The sequence below is a fragment of the Onychostruthus taczanowskii genome, unplaced genomic scaffold (genome assembly GCF_017590055.1).
Source record: "Onychostruthus taczanowskii isolate IOZ18803 unplaced genomic scaffold, ASM1759005v1 scaffold23, whole genome shotgun sequence".
Lineage (NCBI taxonomy): Eukaryota > Metazoa > Chordata > Aves > Passeriformes > Passeridae > Onychostruthus > Onychostruthus taczanowskii.
Window position 1 is genome coordinate 12195491 of NW_024499573.1, and position 26528 is coordinate 12222018.

Sequence of the window (26528 nt, forward strand, 5' to 3'; positions counted from 1 at the left end):
GCATTATGAGTGTTTTAGGAATAAAAGAAGTGTTGAACAGAGAGGGTCTGACTAGAACTGAGATATTGTAAAAAGGAAGAAAAAAGAAACATGAAGAAAGAAAAAAAGTAAGTCAAGGACAGAGGCAGACACACTCAGAATGACAGACACAGATATACGGGCACATAATATACCCACTCATTCATTTACCGCAGCGCTAAGAAATAGTAAAAGGTAAAAGAGAATTTCACAGACAATGCACAACAGGCCAAAGTTCTAGGCTGGTCCCTGGCGTTACACATTTTTGTTTTGTAAGTCAGTCTGGGAATCAGAAAGACCACAGAACAAAGGGCTTTATACTCTGGCCATGATGTATTTAATTTATATGTCACCTTTGCTTCACAGAGGGATCTTAGACCCTCCCCAAGCCTGAGAAAGATCATCAAAATTGATCTTGAAGTCAGGTGGTGGAGGGGCATTTAGAAATGCAGCCATATCTGTAGTTCATATTGTCCATTTCTTTTATGTATGAATTTTAAAATAACAGGCAATCTAGTGACATCAGTCAAACAATCAGATACAAGTTTCTCTCACCTTAATTTCTGGTGAGGAGAATCTAAATCTGAATCAGCTTTGGCTCTTTCCACCCTTCATATGTTTTCAAAATTCTTCCAACATGTTTTTGAACCTTCAGGTGTCCCCTGTGCTGTTTTGCTGTACTGTAGGATGTGAAACATGTTTCATGCTGCAGGCTGTAATCCTGTTGCCAATTTTAACACAGTACCGTGGGATTATTTCCAGAAACCTGGAATAAACATGTAGAAGTTTTGGTGTCGTAGAGCTTCAGGGACATTTGGAGCGCAGAAGAGACCTGAACTGAGCTCCAGTGTAGGCTGTATGCAGCAGACCTTGTCTCTTGATCTCAGGACTAGAGAACAGTCCCCAGCTTCTTATTTTTCTTTCCTGAGATAAGATATAGACAACAACTTCTGCTAGATTTATCAAGCATACTTGTACTTTGTGTGTCTTATGCCAGTGTTGTTGGTTTAGGAACAGAAATGTTTACTCAGGGTCAAACACAATGTACTGAGTCCTAGACTGAGAAATTCAAAGCTTATTTGTCCTTTTCCTTTCCCATTTGTTAGTCCATTACAACTGGGCTAACAAACTGCTTATGTAGAAAAGGTATTTCTGCATTTGTAGATGATAGTCTTAAGACATTCTCTTCCTAAATAGCCAACAAGGAAAATATTTCACAAAAAAAAATAGCTGTGCTGTGTTTAAACAAATACACATCCTTGGCTTTGAGTCAACTGTTTTATTTTCTTCTGTAAATAAATTCATCTTTCATTGTACTTCTGGTGCTATGTGGATTTACTGTACCATCTCCTTTGTCTTCTCATCACCATGATTTTCTTTTGAAATATTCCATGGTCGTGCATATGAAATATGCTATATAGTCCTCATCAATATATAAGTTAGTTCACAAGTAAACTTTTTGCTCTGCACTTATGCGTAAACTTTTTGCTGTTGAAAGTGAAATGGGCAGAACAGGGAACTATAGGACATTCCTGAATGATGACATTTCAGTCTAAACAGTCCAGGTAGGAGCTATTGTTTTCTTCCCCATCATGTTCACTCTTGTCTACTTTTCATGCTGTGACTTCTATTTAGTCCCTCATGTCTGAAATGAATGCTGGTGGGTATCACATGAAGTGTGAAGTGACTTCTTTCCACCTGCTGGGTTACAGACTGAATAGAAAAATTCAAAATTCAAGCGTATTCCCTTGTTATAACTTTTCTTATTCAGAAAGATATCTGATGAAATGGAAGTTCAGATATGAGAAGTGCATGTGAAAGTAAGGCTACAAAAATCAGTATATAACTGAAGATGAATCAGTTGGGGGCTTTTGTCTTTATTGTAAAAGCTTCAGCACAGGTGTGTTTCCATAGAAGAACAGTCATATTGAGTCAGGGTTCTTCTAAGCCAGTCAGTCACCTGGCTCCAGTATTGATCTGCTTGGAGTAAAAGAAGAGCAAGCATGTGCAATATTCCCTCTTTCCGACTCCCAACTCTTTGCAGCTGAGAATACGCCCTGTTTGGTAACTTGGAGTGAGTCTTTATTTCAAATACTTGTCCATTGCACCCCTGAGCCCCTGTAAGCCCTTTTCACCCTCAACACCTCTGGCAGCAAATTCCACAGCTCAGCCTCCTCTTGCTTGAAGAACTATTGCTTTGAACTTGACTCCTACACATCTCACTTCATGCTCTGCTGCTATTGGAGAGGTAAAGAATAAAAAAGAAAAATCCTGTTCTGTCTCTTTGCTATTTAAGATTCAAGAACTGTAAGTGAACAATACAATGATTGGACAGAAGTTTTCTGCTAGTTGCTTATCCTTTTCTGGTGTTTCCCAGTGTTGATTTGCTCCTTTGACTGCTACTGCACAGGGACAATTTAATGGGATTATCCATCAGAAAACCAGGATCTCCATTCTGAATAACTGTGTTTTCCTAACATTTTTCTATGTTTGTCATTGTTTTCTGTAGTATTGCTACGTGATTTCATGGGGTCTTTCTGGAATTCCACACTATGCTACATAGCTATCATTAAAATGACATTTTCTATCACCTCAGTTCTCAGCTGTTAGCCAGGTAATTTATAAATCCTGTAAAATAGCTCAAGTCTCAGCACAAATGTCTGCAGAACTTTACTGATAACATACCTTCACAGCAGGTACTCACCTCTCTAATTTTAAACGTAAATGTGGGAACTTTTACTAAGATGCTGTTTAATTGCTTTTAAAGCCGTTGATTAGGGATTGTCCAAAGAGCTTTGGAAATCCAGGTATTTCATATGGGTCAGGTCACATTCATCCACCTGTTTCCAGTCCTTTTAGAGAACTCCAAGGTCAGAAGGTAGAATTTCTCTGTCTTATGGCTTCAAAGCCATAGAGACTTGACAATAGGTAATATTTACCAAAATTTCCTTACTTTTATCCTTAAATATCTTTATAATATAGTTCCTTCTAACTTTCTGGGATGCCTGTAATACTTACTAGCCTGTATTTCCCTTGGCTCCTTGGAGACTTCTTCTGATACTTATCTTCCCATTCTGATTCTGATTTCCCATTCCTCAGAAGTTCTTGATGAGAACTTTCACATACCCACAGGTAATTCAGGGCCAGGTGGTCCTGGCAATTTACTGCTGTTTGTTTTTCTCACTTGTTCCATAAAGGGTTTTTTTAGTTGCTTTCATTTTTTAAACATATTATGCGGAAAATAAAGAGTTCTTTTGCTATGAACCATGAAGGGTTCCAGCATGGAAGTCTTCTTCATAATAATAAACTTCACAATAATACACCAGTACAAAAAATCATTTTCTATTTCAGTAGTAGCCTTGCCCTCTCTGAAAGCTACTTTTAGGTCCTTGGCATCATTTGGCAGTATAGATTCTCTCTCTGATAAGCTTCTTGCTTTGGTTATGCTTGGAGGAAATAGAATAGAATAAAGGGTTTCATTTCACAAGAGAAGTGAAACTATGGAAACTTTGGAGAGTGCTATGCATTCATATATTTCTTCTCATTTTTCCGTGTTTTGTGGTAAGAAAAGTTTATTGCAATTTTACACTCTGTCAAGTCATAAAAGAATGTTCAGAGACATCATCCCTTTTAAATCTGGGGCAAGGAAATTCATGAAAATAAAGGAAATAGTATCATTGCATTGCTCTGTCTCTTCTTGTTTTTTTCTGGAACTTCTGAATAGGTATTTTCTTCTCTGACTAACTTAACTTTAAGGTAAGGTTGTCCATATCTTGATAAGCTCTCCTTCATTTTGTGTTGTTCATAAATATAAAAATAAATAAAATTCCAGAACTTAAGTCAGTAGTTTCACCATTTATCTGCCCATGGTTACCATCTGATGTGAAAGGTTTTGTCCAGTTGATCTCTTCCCAGGGATGTTATGTTTTCACATGCACAGTTTTATATATAAAACATTTGAATATCATGTAGACTTTTTCTTAGATGGTTTTCCCAAAAAAAATGTTGCCAGCAGGATTTTGTGGAACATTTTTGTTTTAAGGACTTGAAAATGCTTCCTCTTTCTGCTGCGTTTCTTATTCACTCTCAATCCTACATGTTCTGTTTGTGTTGTAATTACAGCACGTGCAAGGTCGACTTCTACTGGTTTTTATTGGCAATTGGACCTTCTGCTTTAATCCTAGATCTGTTCCAAGGCAGATCTAGGATTCCTCCAACAGCTGGAGGAACGAGCCTGAGTTCCCTTACAGTGTGGATCTTTAGGGAAGTGTGTAACATCACTCTACTAGTCTCTCTCATGTTTGGTACAGCATCTAGAGATGTAACAAGAATCCATTGGTTTTTGTAGTTTGTCTCATTTTTCTATCAATCATTTATAATGAAAAAGGTGAGAGTGGATTTCTCATACTTAAACCCATGTTTTCATTCAGAAGTCATTTGGTAACAGTCTCTATTTGCTCAGAACAATGGAATGAGAAAATGACCTTTTAGGATTGATATGCTATGCAAGTTTGTGCTGCTAAAGGAGAAGCAGTATTCTCTAAATAAAAAACTATCTCTTTTCTTCCATGTGCATATAATCTTCCCCTTTTTCTGAGGCTTGTTGGGCACTGTTGAGAATAGAAATTTTTCACTAGTCCCTGTGTCAAGCATCTTGCATCATCCAGTTCATCCTTTTTTTTTTTGGAAGCTGATCATGTCCAAGGTATATGAAGCACAGAGGAAGGTTTACCACCCCTAAACATTATACAGTATTTGGTTATTAATTTCAACTAATTACTGCCTTTACAGAACCTTATATGTTGGGTAAAATGACATTATATTAATACATGCTTTGCTTTTCAGTAGAAAATATAACTGCATAAAAGATTATTAAAATCAACCCGATTTATGATCTTAATCTGTTTTAGTGACCCTCAGAATTGGTCTTTTTCATTCCATTGTGACAAAAGGGCATGACCTGTAAGCAGGTGTCAGAGCAGCCTGAGAACTGCATGCAGCACAAGGCTCTATTTTGCCAGTTTTATGTCAGAAATATTCAAAGAATAGTTAATATAAACAAGAAAATGCTCAGTGTTGTAGTGTCTGCTGGTTAAAGATGTGTTTCAATTCTATGCAGTAATGCACTGTCTTCATTTTCTGGGATAAAAAGACATCTGCTCTGTCCTCTTATAAGCTGATAGTGGAAATCATCATTCTTACATTTCTGTAACATAAACCATGGACTCTGCAAAAGCCTTAATACAGTTGCATTTTAAAGGAAATTTTGTGTATTTAAGTTCTTGAATATAAAGTCCCATAAAGAGAAAAAAAATTCTACACAAATTCTAAAAAAATTTAGTCTTTGGTTTTCTAAGAAACAAGCAGTCAAACACACAGTTCGTCTTGCTAATTTGAAACTTGTCACTGTTCTTTCATTTGGTTGTCCATCCTGCTGGATATAAAAACAAGTGCTTTCAGAAAGCACTGAAGTCTTTTAAAACAATTTGTTTCTAGAAGAAAGGATGCCTTTTAAGTTTGGTTTTGTTTTTTGTATGTCTTTGAAATGTAGTTTATTATAGAAATGTCTTAAAGACGTAAGCTGAAGTTTTGGGGTTTTTTTAATTTTGTTTTTCATAATAATTTCCTATCTTGCTCTGGCAAGTTGGCAAATTCTTTTTGGTCAGCCTTACTGTTCATACCTGTATGTATGTTAGAATATCAATCTGTACATTACTCTTCTCATACTTTTTTTTCATGACACACCAAAGTGATGGTCTATGTTTTTAATGAGGAAAGCACATTGAAAATACTTCTATAATTTTTTAAACATGTAAAGATGCAAAAAGGCACCATTCTCAATGATGTTCCAGTGGAAGAAAGTCAGGCATGTTTGGTTAGTATTTCCAAGGCTGTCTTAACAAAGCAGCCTTGCTTAAGGTAACAGTTCTCTCTCCAAGAGGCCACTAGGAGAAGCTGTTTCCAAAGTTGAGGGCTGGAAACAATCCACAGCCAACCCAGTGTCCATACCTAATTCCTGTTGGAGCAGGAATAGAGTTTTCTCTTACCTGCTGTAGGTCTTCACAATAATTTAATCCTACAATTCATCAAGTGACCTCTTCAAATTATTGCAGGTTTTAAGACCTCTAGAGATCAAAATAATTCTAGATGATGCTCCAAGCCTTAAAGGATTATATAATGTGAGGAAAACCAGTCCATTGCAAGAGGAAAACCAAAATCCACTGCCTAATCAGTCAGCTTTTCTAGAGTAACTGCTGTCAGGACAACAATCTTGCAAGATTTTTGCACTAAAAAATAAGTTTTAAAATTCTGGTCAGCCTTTACTTTTGGTTCATTATTTAAGTGGTTCATGGTTAAACAACTACTTTCCACTTGAATTTACTAGCTCTAGTTCATGTGATATTTATTTCAAATCTCTTTTGATATTTAAGTCTGGGTGAATTAAACAATTTCACTTGTGACCAGAGACAACATTATATCTGTGCCAGTTAGACTGTGATCTAAGCAGATAAGACAAGCCAATCCAAATCCAATTGACAGAGTCCTCAAAAAATGGTAAACTAATATAAGTGAGGGAGAGAAAGCTACTCAGGTTTTGAGTGTTCACTCTTTCACCTAGTTCTGTAATTCTAAAAATATTGTGAGCAATAAGGAGGAAAAAGAGTTTGGAGGAAAGGAAAATGCACTCTCCATTACCTTCTTGAGAAGATGATGTTAAAATGAAAACTCTTCTTAAGACAGTCCATCACTTTTCTTGGCTGAGTTCTTGAAAGAGAGTTCCCAGGCTGCAATATCCAAGCTTAGTACTAGTTTTGAATTGAAAAAAATCAAGTCCATAACATTTGAGACAGTAGGAAAGACACATTTGTTGTTGCTTTTAATTGCAAAATAGTTCTAGCATAGTTTATGGATGGCCTAAACCTTTGAAAACAAAATGACTGTGTGAGTCTAATTTTCCTTGCAGGCACAGTAATCATAAATAAAAATAACCAGATCAAAACAGTGCTATTTATTTTATTCAGTATTCAGAGTAAATAAAGAAAAAATATCCAGAAGATTAAATGAGTGGAAGTATTGAAGTATTTATGTATTTTTAATATTTCAGCTTATCTCAGAAACAATTCCTTTTTTTCCACAGATTCTTTTCAAATCAGTAGTAAGTATATATTCCCAAAAGTAGAAAAATTATCACCAGCATGATATATCTCAGGACTGTGTTGCAAAAATGCATTTTTATATTATTGTTGCAATAAAGTTTGCAAGAAGAAGAGACAACATTGTGGTTTAGACTTCGAGCTATTTTCTAAAAGCATGTTTTCAAGAGATTAATTTTTCAGTGCTATAGATGGTCATTTTCCAAAACCTTTTTGTGTACTCCTCCTTCTGGGGCATCTGCTTCTATGTAAACATTTATTTAGCAATTCTGAAAATTTTGGTTGTTGTCAACAAGGTTCTGTATGACAACAAACTCAGTGCCGTGACAGGTCCCTGGTAGGTAGTGATGCCAGCCTTAGTGCAGGGTGACAGATATGACATCCTACTGGCTCACCTTTTTCACTTACTGTTATCTGGACCCCTAGGTCTTTCCTGACATATATATGACATGCCTCAGCGAGGCTTAATATGACAGAACTATTTACTCTATCAGTCCAGAGCGCAATCTCTCCTGACAATAAAGTCAGACAGTGCAATTTACTTAAATTTGAGCTCATTCCATTTGTCAGAAGGCTGAGGTAAAGTATCCTGGCATCCATCAAAAGAAAGAAGATAAGTTTTTTGCTCTTTCACATCAAATTTATACAACGGTGCATTGATGTGCCTCACTACTCCCATCCCCACCATATCTGATTTTTTATTGTTGTCTTCACAATAATTTAAGGAAATCAGGCATTCTTTCCACCTTGACTTGACAGGTCACAAATATTAGTGATTTAAACGGTGAGAGAATTGTTTATGTCATGACCAGGTAGCAACTTATGCCTTCTAGGTTTAAGTATGGTGCAGAAAGTTAAAGTAACAATTTAGGAAAAAGATGCTCATAGAATCCTAGAATGATTCTTGGAACATTCAGAATGTTCCAAAAAAGAATGTTGTCTTTCTTTATGTCATTTTAGTACAATTTTCTCAGTTCTAGAAACACTGAGATAGTTTTGTAGGCTCTGGAGAAGATACAGGGCAGAGCCACACATAGTGTCAGGTTCAGAAACTCAGGTGGGAAGCTGAGTAGCTGATTTGTTACTTTGGAGCTGGAAGTTAAGAAAGTAACAGGAACATTTCAGATACTTCTTTTTAAAGTATGCTGTATGTGGGGAAGGTGTGACTGCATGGCAAAAATAATATTTGGGAGCTGTATATTTAATTGTTTTTTTACTCTTGTCATAATTTTAATATGAATACATTAGTAACACCTTTAGGCTAAGATTTTAGACCAAGTGTATGTTTAACATACTAAATATAAGCTTATTTTTAATTATTGTGACTTAAATTTGATGCTTAAAAAATGCCAATGCTTTTGCTTTTTAAAGACTTTTTCATTGCATCTTTAATACTGCACCTATAAGGAAGTCTTGATTACATGATGCTATTTATCACTATAGGACAGGGAATCAAACTCTATCCTCACTATCCAGAATTCCTAGGTGTTCCCTGTTGTGGCTTTTCTCACTGTAGTTTCTCTCCCACCTTTACTTTAAAATCAGTTTTAGCTATATTGTGCCTCTAGGAAAATAAACAGAAAATTCAAGGAGGTGAAATTTAGCAAGATTTCAGTATACCTTGCTACTCTGACAATAGTACTAAATTTATTGAGAAAAGACATTGTCTTTTGAAAGGATTTGGAAGAATTATATGCTAACTTGTGTTCATATTGAGATGATGTAGAAACTTAGAAACGTAGGACTTGAATTCAAAAGTTCAACTCAAAAGAGAAATTGTTTTTCCAGCCTGTTCTTTAGCTATGTTCACAAGTAACTGTTTATCCTTGGAGGCATTGAGAAAGAGGAAAGGGGAATTAACACTCGTGTTAAATGAAAACTTTAGAAATAAAGATCATTGTCCAAAGACAAATCAGCATGAAGAGATATCAATGGTTATTAAACATTTAATATTACAGGCCAGACGGAATTGGAACAGTATCTGTGGAAGAGAAAGAAAGGTTTGAGGAAATTAAGGACAGACTTTCCTCCCTTTTGGAAAACCAAATAAGCCATTTCAGGTGGGTGTGTAATTTATTCAATGAATACTACATTTTTTCTGGAAAAGTTTTCTTATGGTATTTAATTTTGGTCTTGAATGAGTGGAGTGAAAATAAAATAGTCTGCTTGCAAAGGAATAGCTTAAATATGGAATAATTTATTTACACAAGTGGTTGTACTTGAAATTTATTTGTGTAAAATGTGAGATGATAGATATTATAGAAATGATTATGCAAGAATACAGGCCTTGATTTTTTTGATTTTTTCAAAGTTCAAGCTTTGTGTAAGTCTAACCAATAAAATTGTCTGAATGAAAGTGACTGTGCCATAACTATTTCTGATTTACTATGGATCAAGAAAATCATATGAGTAGAGAACATCTTTAATAGATGGCAGCTAAAACTTTTCTTGATGTCTAATGTAATTTTCTTGGTTTCATGATATACTTATCTTTCTTAAGGGTCATCATTCTCAATAAGGAGTTTGTCTTATTAAGGACTGTCAATACCAGCAGAAGATGTTTAGAGAAGGAGTATGAGAAACTGAGGAAACATGGGATTTCCTGCTATTTTGCAGTGATTGATGGTTTATGAAACTTAGTATAAAAATTGCAGATAGACCACCAAACCTGTTACTTTGTCACACTAAGCCAACCTATCTGCAACTATTCTGTCAATCTAATCCTTTTAGACTGTATGTATAGATTGGTTTTTTGTCTCTGTATCACATCATTACAGCCAGTTCAACAGTTTAAATAGTCCTTTGTGAAACAGAACTTTTGTTTGGCAGGGTTGACTATGAGTTTTTGAATGCCTCTCTGGTTTGGTGAGGTAAATATCTAGTATTCAGTGGCATCATAGGTCATCAGGGATTTTTTTGAGCATGAGGACATAGCAGCCTTCACTTGGGACTTCATATCCATATTGAACTAAAGAGAGCTAGAGCTCTCCTTAGAGAGTATTCCTTTGAGGAAAAAACAACACTCTTTCCTTTCCTCTTTCCTTCCTTCTATGGGAACAAAGAGCTCTTGCAAGAGAAATGATACAGAATGTTCCCTACCTTGAGGCCTTCACGTGCATGAGACTAATTAGAAAAGGTATAATAAAGTCTAAATGATCTTTTGAGTTGGAAAAAATAAAAATCCCTATCATGTCTGCTAACCTACACATTAGAGTTGCATTGGTGAGCTTGGGCTGCAACAGTGACCATAGAACCTTTCTGCCTCAGTCTTGGTGGATTTTGAGCAAATTTAAATAGCATTAGAAATTCCTTCTTGAGAGCAATTAAATCTGTCATTCAAACATAAATGACTTCATCCTTCAGAGGACTCTAAGGTTTGCCTTAAAATCCTATGTAATCAATACAGACAAACTGTTCTGCCAGGTGAAGAATAATTACTATTTCTTACTGTGAATAAATATTAGAAATAAAATAAAATAATAGGTGAAATGTCTTGATTTAAACTAGGATACTGGCATAACAGAGGAAGAAAGAAAAAAGATAATGCCTTAGAATCTGAATTTATAAAGCGTATAAAGTCACAATGTAGGACATCCTGACAAAGCATTGGAAGTAATATTTTAAATAAAACCTTGACTCAAGACATGTATAAGGATCACTGCTGTCGATTAACAAAGAATAACCTTAGCTGTCAGATTGCTTTCGTAGGAAAATTAAAATATTAAATTATTATATTTTATATTATATAAAATATTAAGTTATTATATCAAAATAACTCCATATTTCAGTTCTTCAAAATTGTTATGATAACTGTGAAATGCAGAATATTTGGAAAAATACATTCAACAGTAAGGATTTATGCAGAATATACACTGAATTTCTCTCTTTGGCCTTACTGTCCTTGAATGCCCTGTATTCCTTGTTATCAGGTAATCCCACCATCTCCCAGGCTGGTTTCTTGCTTCCACTGTCCTTTCTACTGCCAGTTTGGGCATTCATGCTGTTTATTTGTTGTATTTCCTAGAATGTTTCAGGGACTTTCATGCCTTCCATGTTCAGACAAGGTTTATCATTTTTAAATGCCAGGTTCTCTATGGTAACCTCTTTATCTTTCTCATGGAATCACAGAGAGGGTGTCAGATTGTTTGTTACCTCTTTGGTTTCTTAATTGTGGCATGTATTTGGCTCCTACTTTTTTGAATTTTACCTCAGGCTGTTTGTAGGTTTCTTGCTTTTTTTGATTGTAGCCTTTGCTTTTGTTTTTCAAGTTCTTCATTTTTTTTATAGATCCCATTCTTGAAATTGTATATACATTTACAATTGTTTGGCCTGTTCTTTTTTGCTACATTATTAAATTGTTTCTTATGATTATTACTACGGAGAGCCTCTTCTGCTCTGCACCTCTCAAACTATGTCCTCCTCACATTTGAGACTGAATCCAGAATAAGATGGTTTTTGTGGGTCTTAAATTAGCTGTTCAAGGAAGCAGTTCAAACCTGTGTCCCAAAATATTGTCATTATACCTTGTCCTAATGAGATATCAGTCAAGTGTATATGTCTAGAGCTGAAATCTTGAATTTGCAGCTCTTCTAATATCTTTAACATGTTGTAATCACACTGAGCATTATAACTAGGGGATGAGTGGTACAGAGTTTCAAGGACCATCAGCATTTTTTTTTCCTCTGGAATATGTTGATACTTATTCTAAGCTTTGCCCTCTCTCCATTGCTTAGTGTTGTGTGCACTGGTCAGCTGTCATGGACAGTTTAATTGAAGAGTGCATGTCTCTTCCTGCCTTTTCAGAGCAGCTCTGAACATTTGCTGTGTCCACTTAAGTGACTAGGTCACACCCATCTGAAGAAGATGCTCTCCCTTGCCTGCCAACTGACCTGCACCTTCCAGTTTTGATACCCCCTATGGCCCTTTTTAATTTTCATTTTCACTGCTATCAGCCTGGTTTCATTATGATTAACATGCAGTCAGCCCATCCTGTGCCAGTGGCTGTCATCTAAAGTAGTTCTTAAGGCACTTACACCTTTCCTCTCTGTCACCTTCTCTACCCACTGAGACTTCTGATCTCTGCCAGCCTCTCAGGCATCAAATGTGGAAGAGACAATATTTCTGAGAAAGATATCATGAAGGTCTTGGACTTTAACCTCTCGCCTGGCTGTGTGAATTTTATCTCTGGAGTCTTTACAGAGATAAAAGTGAATACTGGAATTCTCACTGCAGGAAATCCTGTTTTGACCTCATTTTTAAGGCTTTATTTTGGCTGACCAAAATGTAGATCTAAAATTTGCTGGTCTGAATCCTTTTATCATTAGAAAAGATTTTACTAGTGGAAAACATCAGAATAGGAGGCTACTGTTCTCGGTGAGTAATAATAAGAAAAAAATAATCTCAGCAAAGCAAAAAATCCTTTTTCCAATTGGGGATATCCCAGTAAGATTTTATAGACAAGATTAAGAGAGGTTACAGTTGTCTGAGCATTGTATTCTCATTGACCTGCTATATTGCATCATTCAGCAGACAAAAATAAAAAATAAAGCCATGAATGCAATCACTTTTTAATTTACATCATTTTAGGAGTGGGTATGGTTTAAGTTGTAGCTGATAAAATTTAAGATAAGTGCTTTTCCAAGGTATTTTTAATATAATAGAAAAAAAAACCACAGAATATCTGCCAGCATTGGCAGATACCTAGAGATACCAGCATTGGTATCTCTAGAAATTAAAATATCTGACATTTTATCCTTCTCTTAATCCAATTTTAAAATAAAATGCAATATACAGAATGCTGCTTCAGAGGTCCAGTGGCAGTCATGGCTACATGAGAAATAGTACCTCTTTCCAGGAAGATGACAATTAAACTCATCAGAGACCTTTAAATATCCTTCATAGCTGATAATTTGAAAGTGATGCTTTCTGCCTTTTAGAGATTTTTCTGCAGTTAGGCCTAAAATCAGCTGGTAGGCTGATACTGCTGTTATATGTATATACTCCATGGTAGACCACTGCAGTGGCTTTTTGCTTTTATTGGTACTTCAGGTATGGGAGTCTTCTGCTAACATAATATGAGTTGTGTGCAGATAAATCTTAAAGTAAATTCATAAAGCATCTTTTAAAATTCTGATAATTTTATGTTCATCTTATTTTTTTCTTTCTCCTTTTTTTTTTAATTTTTTTAATTTTTAAGATACTGTTTCCCTTTTGGACGTCCTGAAGGAGCTTTAAAAGCCACACTTTCATTACTTGAAAGGGTAAGTTTGAGAACATATTTTAAGTTCTGCTGAGCCTGCATTTTTCTTTTGCATTCAGTTGCTGAAAGCAGACTCATGATTTTACTGCTGGTTTGTTTTAACTGCTTACTGGAATTATGGTTGTTTTTGTTTTTCTCTCATTGTCTTCTACAGAAGCAAACAGCTGTTTTCTGCAGGACTTTTTTACTGGACTTTCACTTCAAGCCACTGAATTGTAGTCAGTGACTCTGGTCCTTTTCTATTTAACGCTTACCCAGAATTACCCCTAAAGTGGTACAAGTCTACCCTACAGCTCCCCATTTCCTGCTGTTTATGCCTTCTGTGCTGCTGATATTGTCTATACTCATATGTAATATTAAAAACCTTCTCTATAATTCAAATGATATTCAATAAATGCATAATCAGAGTCAATTTAAGAAGCAAAAGCTATACACAACAAATCTGACATGGGCACCTATAAATGTAAACTCTTGCTCAGCAAATCCTCTTGTACTGACTGGAAAGGAGAATGCCTCATGATAAAAGCATCTCAGTCATCTCTGTGGAAAAAGGACTTTAAATTCCAGCAGAGATTCCAAAGGAATTGTATCAGCAGGAGTCTGATGAAGTTATGAATTTAAAAAAGCTTAGGTCCCAGGCTGTGTTGCATTGCCAAAATTTGAGAGGTTTGGTTCTGGAAAATACTGGTTATTCAGCAGTGCAGAACACTTCATGGATAGAGATTCTCTCTTAGAAAACCTTTGCCATGTTCAGAAAACACAAAAGAAGTCTAGGTATATATGTTTTATTTCTCTTACCATCTCAGTGATTGTAGTGCTGTGTAGGTTCCTTTGTGCTTTTTGAAACATCCATTTCTTCTCCCCATTCCTGCTGTTACAAATGGTAATGGTGCTCAAGCAGCACCGCTGTCAGTCTTGACTGGGAATAAATGTGCTTTCTTACATTTATGAAGGCAGAATAGGTTAGAACCATCTTATTTTACCTGTCTTTGTAAAATTTGAAAAAAAATAAGTCCAAGAACGGAAGGTTTTGAATACTGTCAATTCACTTGCTGATAACCAGAAGTTATTGATTAAAAAAGCCAGTAAATGCAGATAGAGAAGTCATATTTGTGTGCTGGTATTCCAGGAGTCTGCTTCACAGCAGCGTCTTCCTAATAGCTTCTCTGTTGCTGAACCTGTTTCTTTTCTACCATGTCCTTCCCTAGACTGCATCTCTTGCTCCCTCCTTTTAACAGTAACATTTAGATGCATAAGGCTGTAGCTTGTCCAGGGATCCACTTGAGAAGCATTTTTTAAAGGTTTTGAGTTATCTGAAATTTTATTATTTACATGAAAATGTGGTAAAAACAAGTTTTGTTTACACTTACCTGTTGAAAGTTAATGGAGTGCAGAAATAAATTTAAAAATGCAAGTGAATTATCAACTTTTTTCTTTTTTTAATGTAGTAATCCAGAGTATATTATGCTGCATTCATATAAAGAGGTATGGATTCTTGGTTTACCTCACTTGCAGTAGGTGAGGTAACAACTCACATGTTTTGAAAACATTTATATGGACTGTTCTTCTACTTGTCCATAATAAAATGTTCTGCTGGAAGTTCAGTGTTTTTCCTGCCCACTATATAGACAAAATTTTTTTTCACAGCAAGGACATGTTGAATTTGAATAACTTCACCCTGTAGAAGAGTCCATGGTTCTGCAATGGTGGAAGCTTTTCCACCACTGAGAATCAAGCCAATTTCCACAATCACACCTTTAGTGGTAACCATGATCCAGCCCATCCATGGAATGCTCTTGTTCTACTGATCTCGATGCCACTCAAAGACTGACTGGCATGCTGCAAGATGGCAAACAGGAGGGATAAATACTGTACAGGCAGTCAAATCAGGGCTGAACAGAAACCTTCAAAGGCAAAGATCCACCGCTGAAATAGTTCCTTTTTGACTTCTGCCTGTAATCATTATCAGATCTGTAGTAACTTTAGGATACTTTTATCCTTTTCCTGTGGGGTTTGGGTAATAATTGTAATGAAGTGGTATAATTGTCTCTGGCACAGGTTTTAATGAAAGATATTGCCACTCCTATACCAGCAGAAGAGGTGAAGAAAGTGGTTAGAAAATGTCTGGAGAAGGCTGCCTTGATCAATTACACTCGACTTACAGAATATGCCAAAATAGAAGGTTAGTACAGCAATCAGCTGCCGAAGTGGCTGTAAAAGCCAGCATTGCCTATTAACTGCATATTCCGTGAGCAGCCTTTTCCCTTTCCAGAACAAACCCCTTCCACAGCAAGGGGAAATGTCTCATTAAAATCTCAGCTGGTGAACTGTGGAGCTTTTTCCTATTCATTGCTTTAATATGCCTCCTGGGACCCTGTTTGAATAAAAGACTAGGACTTCCTAATTCAAGTTGCCCTTTGTTCTTACTTTTGAGTTCTTCATAAATTTAAGAGGTTGTTGATGGGTTATTTTTTATTTCTCTGGCTATTTCTAGTGATTAAACTACTGATAGGAAATTCTTTCCTTAACAGCAGTGTCACTGCCTTGAAATTTGAAAACTGTGTATATATTCTTTTCTGAAGTATTTATAAGGCAGACAAATAGATAAATGCTATTTAATTTTGCTGCTCTGTCATCAGAGCAGCAAAAAAAATATTATAATCATAATCTGATTATCAAAACCTTAATTACATCCTGATTTAATGTATTACGGGGACAAAATACTAAGTTTGAAGGTAATCAGGCGGTTTTCTGAAAGTCTGGTATGTTCTATAAAGTATATAATGAAATTAACTAAAATTTTGCTTAAAAAATAGCCGGGATGCAAAATGTCATTTTACTGTTTGTAAACCTTATATACAACAAGAAGGAAGTCATAATAGTAAAATGCCTTGTCAAGACAGACTTTTATTCTCCATAAAGTCCAAAAAGCTAGAGATACTCCTGTCCAAATGTATTCAAGAACAGAAAGCTGTATGCACTGGATTTCTGGAGCTAGAAGTAATTCAGGAAATTATTGTAGGATTAATTCTGTTTTTTTAAAAATGCAAATTTTATGCATATTAATTTTTTAATACCATGTATTTCTAGCAATACACCAGAAGAAATAGAGCTAGCTTAGGAGCAAATTCAAGAAGCCTCAAATATTTAGCAATGCTACAAAGCCAACTTTTTTCCCATTTTTATCTCTACTCAGATTCTCTGAAAAACATGAGTTAACCGATCTCACAAGTGATTAACAAAAGATTCATCTCATCTCTATAGCAACCAGTATTATATCATGGAAGTAACAACATGAAACCATCCTAGTAACCAGTTTATCATAATTAATTATGATATCATGTTGTGTTAAAGAAAAAAAAGATGAATATTAAATCTCTTCTGGAAAATGAAGAGGGAAAAAAGAATGTTTTCCTTAGTTTTTGTATTTCTGTATTCATAAAGGGAAATGTTAATGTTCAGTATTTAAGTCGTGTATCAAACCTGTTGAAACAATGAGTATAAAAATAGAAATATTTTTATAATATGAAAAAAGCTTGCAAATGATACCTGAACACACTGACAATAAAATGGATTGGAAAGTTTTTTGCTGTGGTGTAAATGCATCTTTTTCCCAGGATTTTTTCTGTATCCTAGAGAATTGTGTGACTTCCCCTGAAGTAGCAAAGTTTGCACTTTAAGATATTCACACTGTTAACACCAAGTAAGCTGGAACAGCACATGAACCTGACTCCCATATTTCGACTGCAATTTTCTTTTTTGGATTTATTGCCTTTTGGTTGGAACACAACTAGATTTATTTAAGTAGCTTTACACTCATGTAGTTGTAAACTCAAAGCACAACACATCATTGCATATATAAAGAGAAATAGGTGAAGCATTTTTCTGAGAATAAAGTACTGTTGAAAGTGGAGGGCTCCAGCATTGTAACATCAGAAAATTCAATGTGTTGGATTTCAATGGCAATGAGACCTGTATTGATGTTTTTTGGTACTCTGGTCATTACAAACATCCTACTTTTGTACCAGTATAAATGTAATATTTTTCAGCAATACGTTTCATCCTGCTCCTTAGGTTTATAGGAGCATTATTATTGTGTCTGTGCACTGAAGTTACATTCTTCTCTTGAAAGTAATTTATGTTAGTGTTTGCATTAAATGCTTACTCCTCAAATTGCATACAGAAAACATAGAATCCTTATCTTTATATTATTACTGATGTCCTCAAATGTGGCTGGCACATCTTTTGGAGATTTTTGCCCTTTGACTATTTCTTTAGTGAACAACATCATTTTAGTCAGTCAAAATGTAAATATACAAGATAATAACAGCTATAGAGCAATAGCAAATACCTAAAAAGTAGAGATACAAAGAAGGTTCTAATACAAATAATATTCTCATATATATTTCTGAATTCCCTTGCACAATATGGATGCAAGCTTAGTGCCTGAGCTTGAAATAAAGACTATATAGGGCTAGTAAATGCAAATATATTACTCAGAAATATACCATTTCTCCCTCCCGTGAAAAAACCCATCACTTGTGTGATGTACTCAAGATGTTAAGAAGCTATTAACTCCTTATGTGGTATTTATTCTTCTCTAATTATATGAGTTTTATTTCTGTAATGATGTTTTTCTTTCCCTCTTTTTTCTTATTTAGCAACAGCAGAAAAGGACTCAGGTGATTACTATTTGTGTGCATGTCTGCATGTATTACAGATGTAGTGTGTTGTGTCTGTGGTTATTATTTTTCTGTGTTTGAACAATACCAAGATACTGACCAGAACATTTGTGAATACTAAAATTAATTTTAGTGTAGTTTAGTCCATGTATTTACACTGATACTTAATTATGATGTACGTATTTATTAGCAGTTTAGCTAACTTTCGGTTTTGGAATATGATGAAGTGTATTTTCTGTGAAAAGGGTATAAGTAAATGATGCAGAAAAGTTTAATTTTGTTAAATTCAAAAGCAGTTTGTGTATTTAGAGAAATGTAATTTCATAGTCCTCTGTAAAAATTGTATGTTTCATAACAGAATTCTCAATTTATTAATGAAGATATTGCTAGGAAAACTAATTTTACAAAATTTTTACATTTCTCTGATATGGCTTTGTTTAGTGATACATTTCATTTTCTAGGTATAGCTGAGCATTACATGGATGGTAGTTCTTTGTTTTCCTAATTTCATGATGATATGGTGTATATTCTCCAAAAGTACTGGGAGGGGGTTTTGAGTTCTTATATCCCAGTATTTGAAAATCATCATACAAAGAGCACAGCTGAAGTAGTATTTGCCGCTGAGTAGAACTGGCTGCATAGAAATATGAGGGACTGTGCATATCTAGACTGTGAAATAGAGCTGTGCACTGCTTTGTCTTGCCTGACATACATACCCAAAGAAAGACTGGTTGTGGTGCTTTGTGGGGTTTCACAAACAATATCAGCCACAGTTAGGGGAAGGGGAATTGAGCTGGTAGTACTCTCATGATGAACTAATTTTCCATCTGGAAAGACATACTGGTGCAACGATAACAAAGTTGCATGAAGATAGTTCAAAGAGAAGCTCCTTGCCAATGAGGGGCTTGAAAATTACTAGCAAATTATTAAACCTACTTTTTTTAACAACTGTGCCCGTAACTGAAGTAACATTCCACTGATTTCCAAGACTTCCACTGTTTTTTCTTTAAAAGCTTTAAATGCCATGTAAATAGATCTTTTGGAGTTTTTAACAAAGAGAGGAGGCAGTGTGCTGGTGGAATGAATATTCATGGCACAGTCTTAGGGTGAGTTGGTGGGAGCTCACATTTTCAGATGATCTGCTGACCCTTCCCTTCAACAGGAGAGGTTCCTCAAGCAGGGGACTCCGAGTGCTCTGAAGGTCCTTCAACAATTTCTCTGTGCAAAGCCAATCTCACAGCATCAAATGCAAAACACCCTAAAGACAGTTTCCCTTCTACGTAAGATACCTAAAGCTAGATAGCACAAATATTCAGTTTAATATTTTTATGCCTCTAGGTATTAAAGAAAATATCTCTTGAAATTAGAAATTCAGAAACAATTAATTGAAATTAATTGAAAATCATTCGGGAAATTTTAGAGATTTTTTCCTTTCACCTTGCACTCCAAAACTTCACCTGTGCACTTTTATACAATATATATCACCTCAAGTACAAATCTTCCTTGTGCCACACACTTGCTAATCTCAGTTTTTCCCAGGCTCTTTATGTAGGAAACCCAAAACCATTAAGCATAGATGACATAGTTACAGACACATAAATAAATAAATAAACTGCTGTACCTAATTATAATCATTTTACGTTAGGTTTCTCCATGCTTTGAAAGAAGCCATAGCCCTTCTTAAAACAGGATAGCAAAGTTGTCCCTTAAATGACCTGGCAAATAACTAGATTAGAGAATGGATGAGAGGAAAGCCTATCACAGATAGTGAGTAAGTTCACTGTCTGAGTTAGCTGAAGCTAGAGGTTTATAGGCTGCATTTATAATTTGTTTGCTTAATTAAATACCAGCTCTGACTAAAAATGCAACTGAAAATTAATCAGAAACTCAGGAAAAAAAATCACTTTATTGAAAGGAGTACATAGACTGTACCCACTGGAATTTTGTGAAGCACTGAACGTGTTTCTCTGATGCAAAAGACAAAGCCACTGAGACGAATCCCAATACAATGACATTTTAGGGCCAAATCCTGCTCCTAGCTGGATTCCTGCAGACTTCATAATGAACTTGGTGTTCAGTATGCTTAGCCCTAATAACATATATTGTACTTCTGTGGAAAATGTGAAAAACTATTTCTCGATAATTATTATTTACCCTTTAACTTGTGCACTGTATGCTGATAATGAAGCTTGAATTTCAGGAGTGTCCTTGTTAGGTAATGCAGAGGTGAATATACAAATTCTTCTTGTTGTGAGAACCCTTTCTTGGCAGTGTGGTTGCCAGGTTCCCAGGTCTATTCCCCAAGTGCTCTCATTTTCACATCTCAGCTGAACAAGTCTCTGAATGTTTTCCCAAAGACAGTGGTTACTTTCTTAATGTCAAACATGGTGGCATTAGCAGCACTTCTGTCAAAAATATTTGTTTATAGTCAGGATGACGTTTTTTTGCTCATCCCTCATCATTGTACTGTTATGAATATAGAACAGATTTTTTTTTAACAAAAATTACATTTGCCATGGCAATTATACAGTGTTCAGCATGTCATTCCTTATTACATATACAGCTGAATTTCTCATGGAGTAGCTAATCTGCTCAGTCAGTGTAATTACCATTATGAAGAGAATAGCAGGAAATCTGCTATTATAATTTTGAACTATATCTAAGAACTCTCATATAATGTCATGGTAGTTGGCAGCAAGGGTTTATAATTTGTCAAGGATATTAATCACAACATCAATACATGAAAATCTCTTTTTAAGTACAATCCATTTTCATTTCAGCATATGCTCCCTTTGTGATTTCACTACCTAAAAGTACTTTTTAAATTGTGTTCTGTATGGCATGTATTCCTGTTCTATTCAGTATTTAACTTACATTAACTCTTCCTATAGATAATGTTGAACATAAATGGACCTGTCATATTCTGGGGCCAGAGACAAACAGCATTCTTCATATGCTTTTTATATACTTCCTGTGAAGAGCCTGTAGAAATTTGAAAGGCTCCATCACCTGTTTTATCTCCCTCAAAAAAGATGGCCTTCCTCACACAGACTTCTTATTTTTTACTTATATTTTATACACATCCATACACACAGAGTAATAAAATGCATTGTTTATTCCTTTTCATAAATTAATCATTTCCCACCTAAATTTATTAGAAATCTGAATGGCTGAGGACTAATTAATTCTGCTATTGCTGCTGTTACTGTCTGAGAAAAGACATAAACTTACACATAAATACATTTTTCACCACAGAGGCATTACCTTCCTGTGCAGATATAAAAGGGATTAAAGTAGTAAATGTCTGTAAAGCAAATAGGGCAGTATTTATCATTGTCCATGGATATTAATTTCTGAGGCAATAGACAGATTGTAATGATTTGAATTATAAGTTCAGTTGTCTTTTAACTCACTATTTTTAAAATTCTGTAATAGTTCAGTATACTGGGCTCCTTCTGCCAAACAGTTTGAATAAAAAGAATAAGAATAAATGTTGAGGTGAACTTTCTGTGTGTGGAGACACAAGGCTTGACTCCATTTTTCTCAGAAGGCTGATTTATTATGTTATATATTATACTAAAATACTACATTAAAACTATACTAAAAGAACAGAGAGAAAAGAAAGATCAGAAGGTTACAAAGAACAGGAATAGAATAGAATGCATAACAGAATCCTGTGACTGCTCACAGCCTCGGCACAGGTGGCTGTGATTGGTCATCAGTTGAAAACAATCCACATGGACCAATGGAAGATGCACCTGCTGTATTCCACAGCAGCAGATAGTTATTGTTTATATTTCTTTCCTGAGGCCCTCAGCTCCTCAGGAGGGGAAAAAATTCCAGGAAAGGATTTTTAATAAAATATCATAACTACAAATAAATTCCATTAAAATTGGAGCAAATAGTTACTCTGGAGTGTACAGTTGTTCAAAGACAAATCAGTTGTCATGCCAAAATTTGTTTCTATCAGAAAGACTGCCAAAGGCTGAATAAATGTTAACTCCATACAAGAGAAGGTCAGGAGAAACTCAGAAGTTTGCTGGGGTTTAAGACATCGATCATTAACATACTCATTACACACAAGTTTCTAAAGGAAGGGTAGTATGTAAATGCCTTCAAGGCTCAGAAGGATCTGTCTGGCTTAAAAAGGAAGAACACTACAAGCATTATTGAAGCTGAGAAGGCAAGTGGAGAGAGTCATTGTACGTGGAGAGGACTTGATTAAAGCTCTCCATGCATGTTCATTTCACTGAACAAACAGAAGTGGGTTGCACAGCAGCATAGCACCTTCTTGGTCTCTGTTGTGCAACAAAATGGAAATGAGGATATGGGCAAACATCCCTGATTTCAGTTTTGGACCTGTAAAAGAATCCCCAGACTGCATCCTGGTAATCCTTTGTAAACATACCTACATCCTCCTTTAACAGTAGGGCTGAGTCAGTCTTTGTCACTGTGCTTCCTTTTTTCAGTCCCCTGCTTCACCCACAGGAAGGTCATTTCAAGTCCTATGTGCTGTACAGGTGTAGTTAAATCAGTTCCCAAACTTAAGTGTGCCAACCTCGTCCTGTATCCCAGATAAGGGAGGGATAGTTCCATTCATTAGCATTTAATCATCTCCAGTTCCTCCATGCCCTATGATGCATTTTTAGACAAGAGTTTAGTACTCATGCAACCTAGGCTTTCATCACCTTGTCTCAGAGTAGCTGCCTGTTCTGCATTTCTGTCCTTTCAGGAGTCTTTCTCTGTTAAAGTTTGAATTCTATCTTCTTGAACATTGGTAACAAGAGCTGTGCAAAATCATCCCCATTAGATGCCTTGCGCAGTATTTGCAGTGCTGTTACAGCAGAAACATTTTATCTGATATAGAAAGGTTCTGATGTCTGTACCATGCTTGTGTCACACAGGCCTTCTGTGAAAAGTTAATTCAACCCAGCCACAGAGTTTTGATTATTTTGAGATGACATATTCCCAGTTTACAGGAAAATTTTATTGCTGTTCATGTGTCAAAATGTATTGTCCCTTCTTAAAGTACTTTAATATGTTTTTCTTTAACTCCTGAAGACATTTTGATCTGTTTCTCTCTCCCATTCTTCAGAATTACGGAATTCGTGTTACTGCCTTTCTATTTCTCGTGTTTTAAACATTATCATTGTGCTTCTAATATTTATTCTAAAGTCTCTGGTGAAAATAGTAAGGAAGCTAAGATGAATCTTCAAGGAATATCTCAAGAAATTTTTTTGCCCTTTCTCAGCACTGCTTATTCCCTTTCACTTGAGGCATCTTCTTTATACCCCACACAGTTTCTTTTTTAATCCTCATTTTCTTTAGCTTAACTGGTAGTTTTCCCATGAGGCACAGGATCAAATGCTTCATTAAAGTCAGACTAGATAAAATCTACTGAATTTCTTTTATACAAAACTATCCTATCTAGAAATGCGTAAGTCTGGTTCAACCTGCCTTTGCAAATCTGTGTTACATTTTATTTTATTTTATGTTCATTTTATGTCCTCAGTTAGTAATTTCTTCAAATTTTGTTTCAGTTAATAATTTTCAATGTCTCTTTTCCCTTCCTCTTGCCTGCCAGCATTAGATTTCTTGTTTTCATTTTTCAGTAAGGCCCCAAAATTTAGAATCTTAAAATATTCTGCTTTTTTAAAAAATACTTTTTACTAAGTCTGCATTTTCAAGAGCCAGTTTTCTCTCCATCTGATAGGTGAGTTATTAATCTATCCAGTTCTCTTTGTTCATGAAGCCTTGCATTTTGGCATGTTTGTTATCTCTGAGTTTTATTTTACAATATCAGGAAGTGCTGAGAATATTAGTTCTTTTCCCCTTTGAAGTGAAATTAAAAGTGAGAAAAAGAAGGAAAATGCCAACTGCTTGTATCTGTCTTGCCAAAATCAGAATACAAAAAAATCCTATACTAAATGCTTTGATGATCAGCTGGCAAAAAATGAGATTTTTCTTCTGCTTTTACCTTTTTGATTTTGTTATTTTTATGCTTTTCAATGAGCCAAGATTGCCTTTACAAAACAAAACAAAACAAAAACATGTGATTGCCTCATGAAGGCAATTCCATTGAATACTATGATAAATTTTAAAAAACAGAAAATATTGTAGCATGACACACTTAATAAAATGGTAGGTCATGGACATGTGAACTCTTAACTTTTTACAAATCTCACAGTCTTTCTGTACGTAGCTAATAATGGCAATTAATTCTATTTTTCCCCCTATAATTTAAAATGCTGTTGAAATCATAGAAAGCAATTATGGAAAGACTGTTTTCAGCTTCATAATTAAAGCTAAATTCCATTACTTGTATAAGGCTGGATTTTTTTTTAATGTGAAAAATACAAAATGTCCTTTCAGATCTACCTCCTTACTTTTTCATGCAGAATTCATTCTGTGAGAAATTGCACAAAAATTTAGCACAGTGAAATCTAAATTATCTGTGGGTAGATTATCCCAGTTTTGGGTTAACTCTTCAGAGTCAGTTCAGGTTTAGTAACACACTAGCTTCAAGCAATCTTGCAGGTTTCACATGTTAAAAAGACCAAATGACTGGGCCCTGCTGGAGCAGAGTTGGCTCCATAAAGCTCAAATTTTGATGTGTCTGTATGGTCAAGTACATTGTGTCCTGCTTTGCTGTAAGCCCGCTGAGGCTGTGAATTTGGGAACTTCTCAGCATACTTGCCTTTTTTGCAATACCTCTGCCTGGAGACAGGTTGGCTCTCCTGAGACACTGGTTCTGGATATGCTTGTTGGAAGAAAACGGGGAAGGATGAAATAAGAGGCAGGGAAAACCAATAAGGGATATATGCTGTGTCACTGAGGGGGAGACTGGCAGGCCAGAGTCAGGAGTCTCCTAGTTGCATTGTATTCATAACCAAGAAAAAAAAAATGCCTCTTTAATGAGCAGATTCCTGTGTGGAGCAAATGTCAATGAGAAATTAATCACACATGTTTAACAGCTTACATGCTGGGGAGAAAATGAGAGAGGTGAATTGTGCATTTGTCTTCAAGGATATCTTAAACTCTCTTGTGGAAAGAAAGCTTGAGGTAGGTTTTCGACTCACTGTTGTTAGGTTTTAGACATCCTGATTGTCTCGAAAAGGAGGACTGGGGAGAAGTTCCCTGACCTGTGTGATGCGGGAGGTGAGACTGGATGATCTGACAGTCCCTTGTGGCCCGAGGCTCCGTTGGTTCATGAAGCAGTCACTTTTTCATTTCAGTAGCACTTCACTCAGTTAACTTAGCTCATTTAACAATATTGCTCGGTACCTGTGTGACTCACTGGTAATGCATACTTGAGAAAGCATCCATTATTTGCAAAGCCTGGCTTGCTTTTTCATTTTGTCGGGATGTGAAGCTGGAAACAGATGATTGATGGCTTTTTCTGTTTATTTTCTAAAAGATGTCAAGCAGCATATTTACTGACTCGACTCCTGCTGCAACTTGTTAGTTTGAGCAGTGTAAACACATCTTAACAACCTTTAGTAATTGTGGGAAGAAAGACATCACAAATATAATGAAAACTGACAGCGCTGATTTCCATTCCTGTAATTCCTTTATGCTCACAAAGACAAGCACAGTATTTGGCTCAGGTGTTTTGGAGGTTCTATAACTTCCAAATAAGAATTTATTGCTACTCATATTTCATATACACTACTTGCTTGGCTAAAAAAAATAATTCATTCTTTATTTCTCAAATTTCTTCATAGCCCCTTGTGCATATGTGCATCTAACTGGTGGATATCCATAAGACATATTCCCCCGAATTTGAAAGGTGTTTAGTTACAGAGAAAAATGGCTACATGGTGTGGTAACTTGCATATGGAAAAGGAGGCTTTATATGAAGCTTAAGTGAAATGTAGGGAAGTCTATATCATGCAAAAGAAATAGCATGCACTGTTTTATTCTGTGAATAAGTAAACAAAAAAATTAGAATTGTGCAAGGATACAGACTGAGTACAATTCTCTGCTGCCTTTTCTTATGAACAAATGTTCTAAGAAAATAATGATTTTTAAAAATATTGTGAAAAGCTGGAAACATTAAGGATAATTTGCATATTTTTAGCAAATAATAAATACCTCCAGTGTAAAGTAGTACATGGCATGGTGAGTCTTATGGAAACGTGAAATTGGAATTGATTCAGTCTAGTATAGCACACATTTTTAGTCATTCCTGCCATGAAACATCGATTGGATGTTTCCTGCCATACTCAACTTAAAGATGCATTTACAGTTTTCATACTCTTTCTCCTTCTAAATATGCTAATCCTATTGAAAAAACCTGTTCCTGAGCATTAGTCCCACAGTGATTGAAAACTTCAAAATGTCTAGTTTAAATCATTTGTCATGACTGATCTATTCTTCTGCCAGCATCATCCCTGATCAAAGGTAGGTCCTCTC

General features: G+C 35.5%; 1 protein-coding gene across 3 annotated transcripts in view; it reads left to right on the forward strand.

Annotated features, from left to right (window-relative positions):
* The window catches only part of CADPS2 (calcium dependent secretion activator 2), a 280371-nt gene that overhangs the window by 190905 nt on the left and 62938 nt on the right, over positions 1 to 26528 (forward strand). For all 3 annotated transcript variants that reach the window (XM_041405503.1, XM_041405505.1, XM_041405506.1), the window contains exons 14-16: positions 9131 to 9232; positions 13369 to 13432; positions 15490 to 15613. In XM_041405503.1, the coding sequence (XP_041261437.1) occupies positions 9131 to 9232; positions 13369 to 13432; positions 15490 to 15613 (290 nt within the window). The remainder of the gene's footprint in view (positions 1 to 9130; positions 9233 to 13368; positions 13433 to 15489; positions 15614 to 26528) is intronic.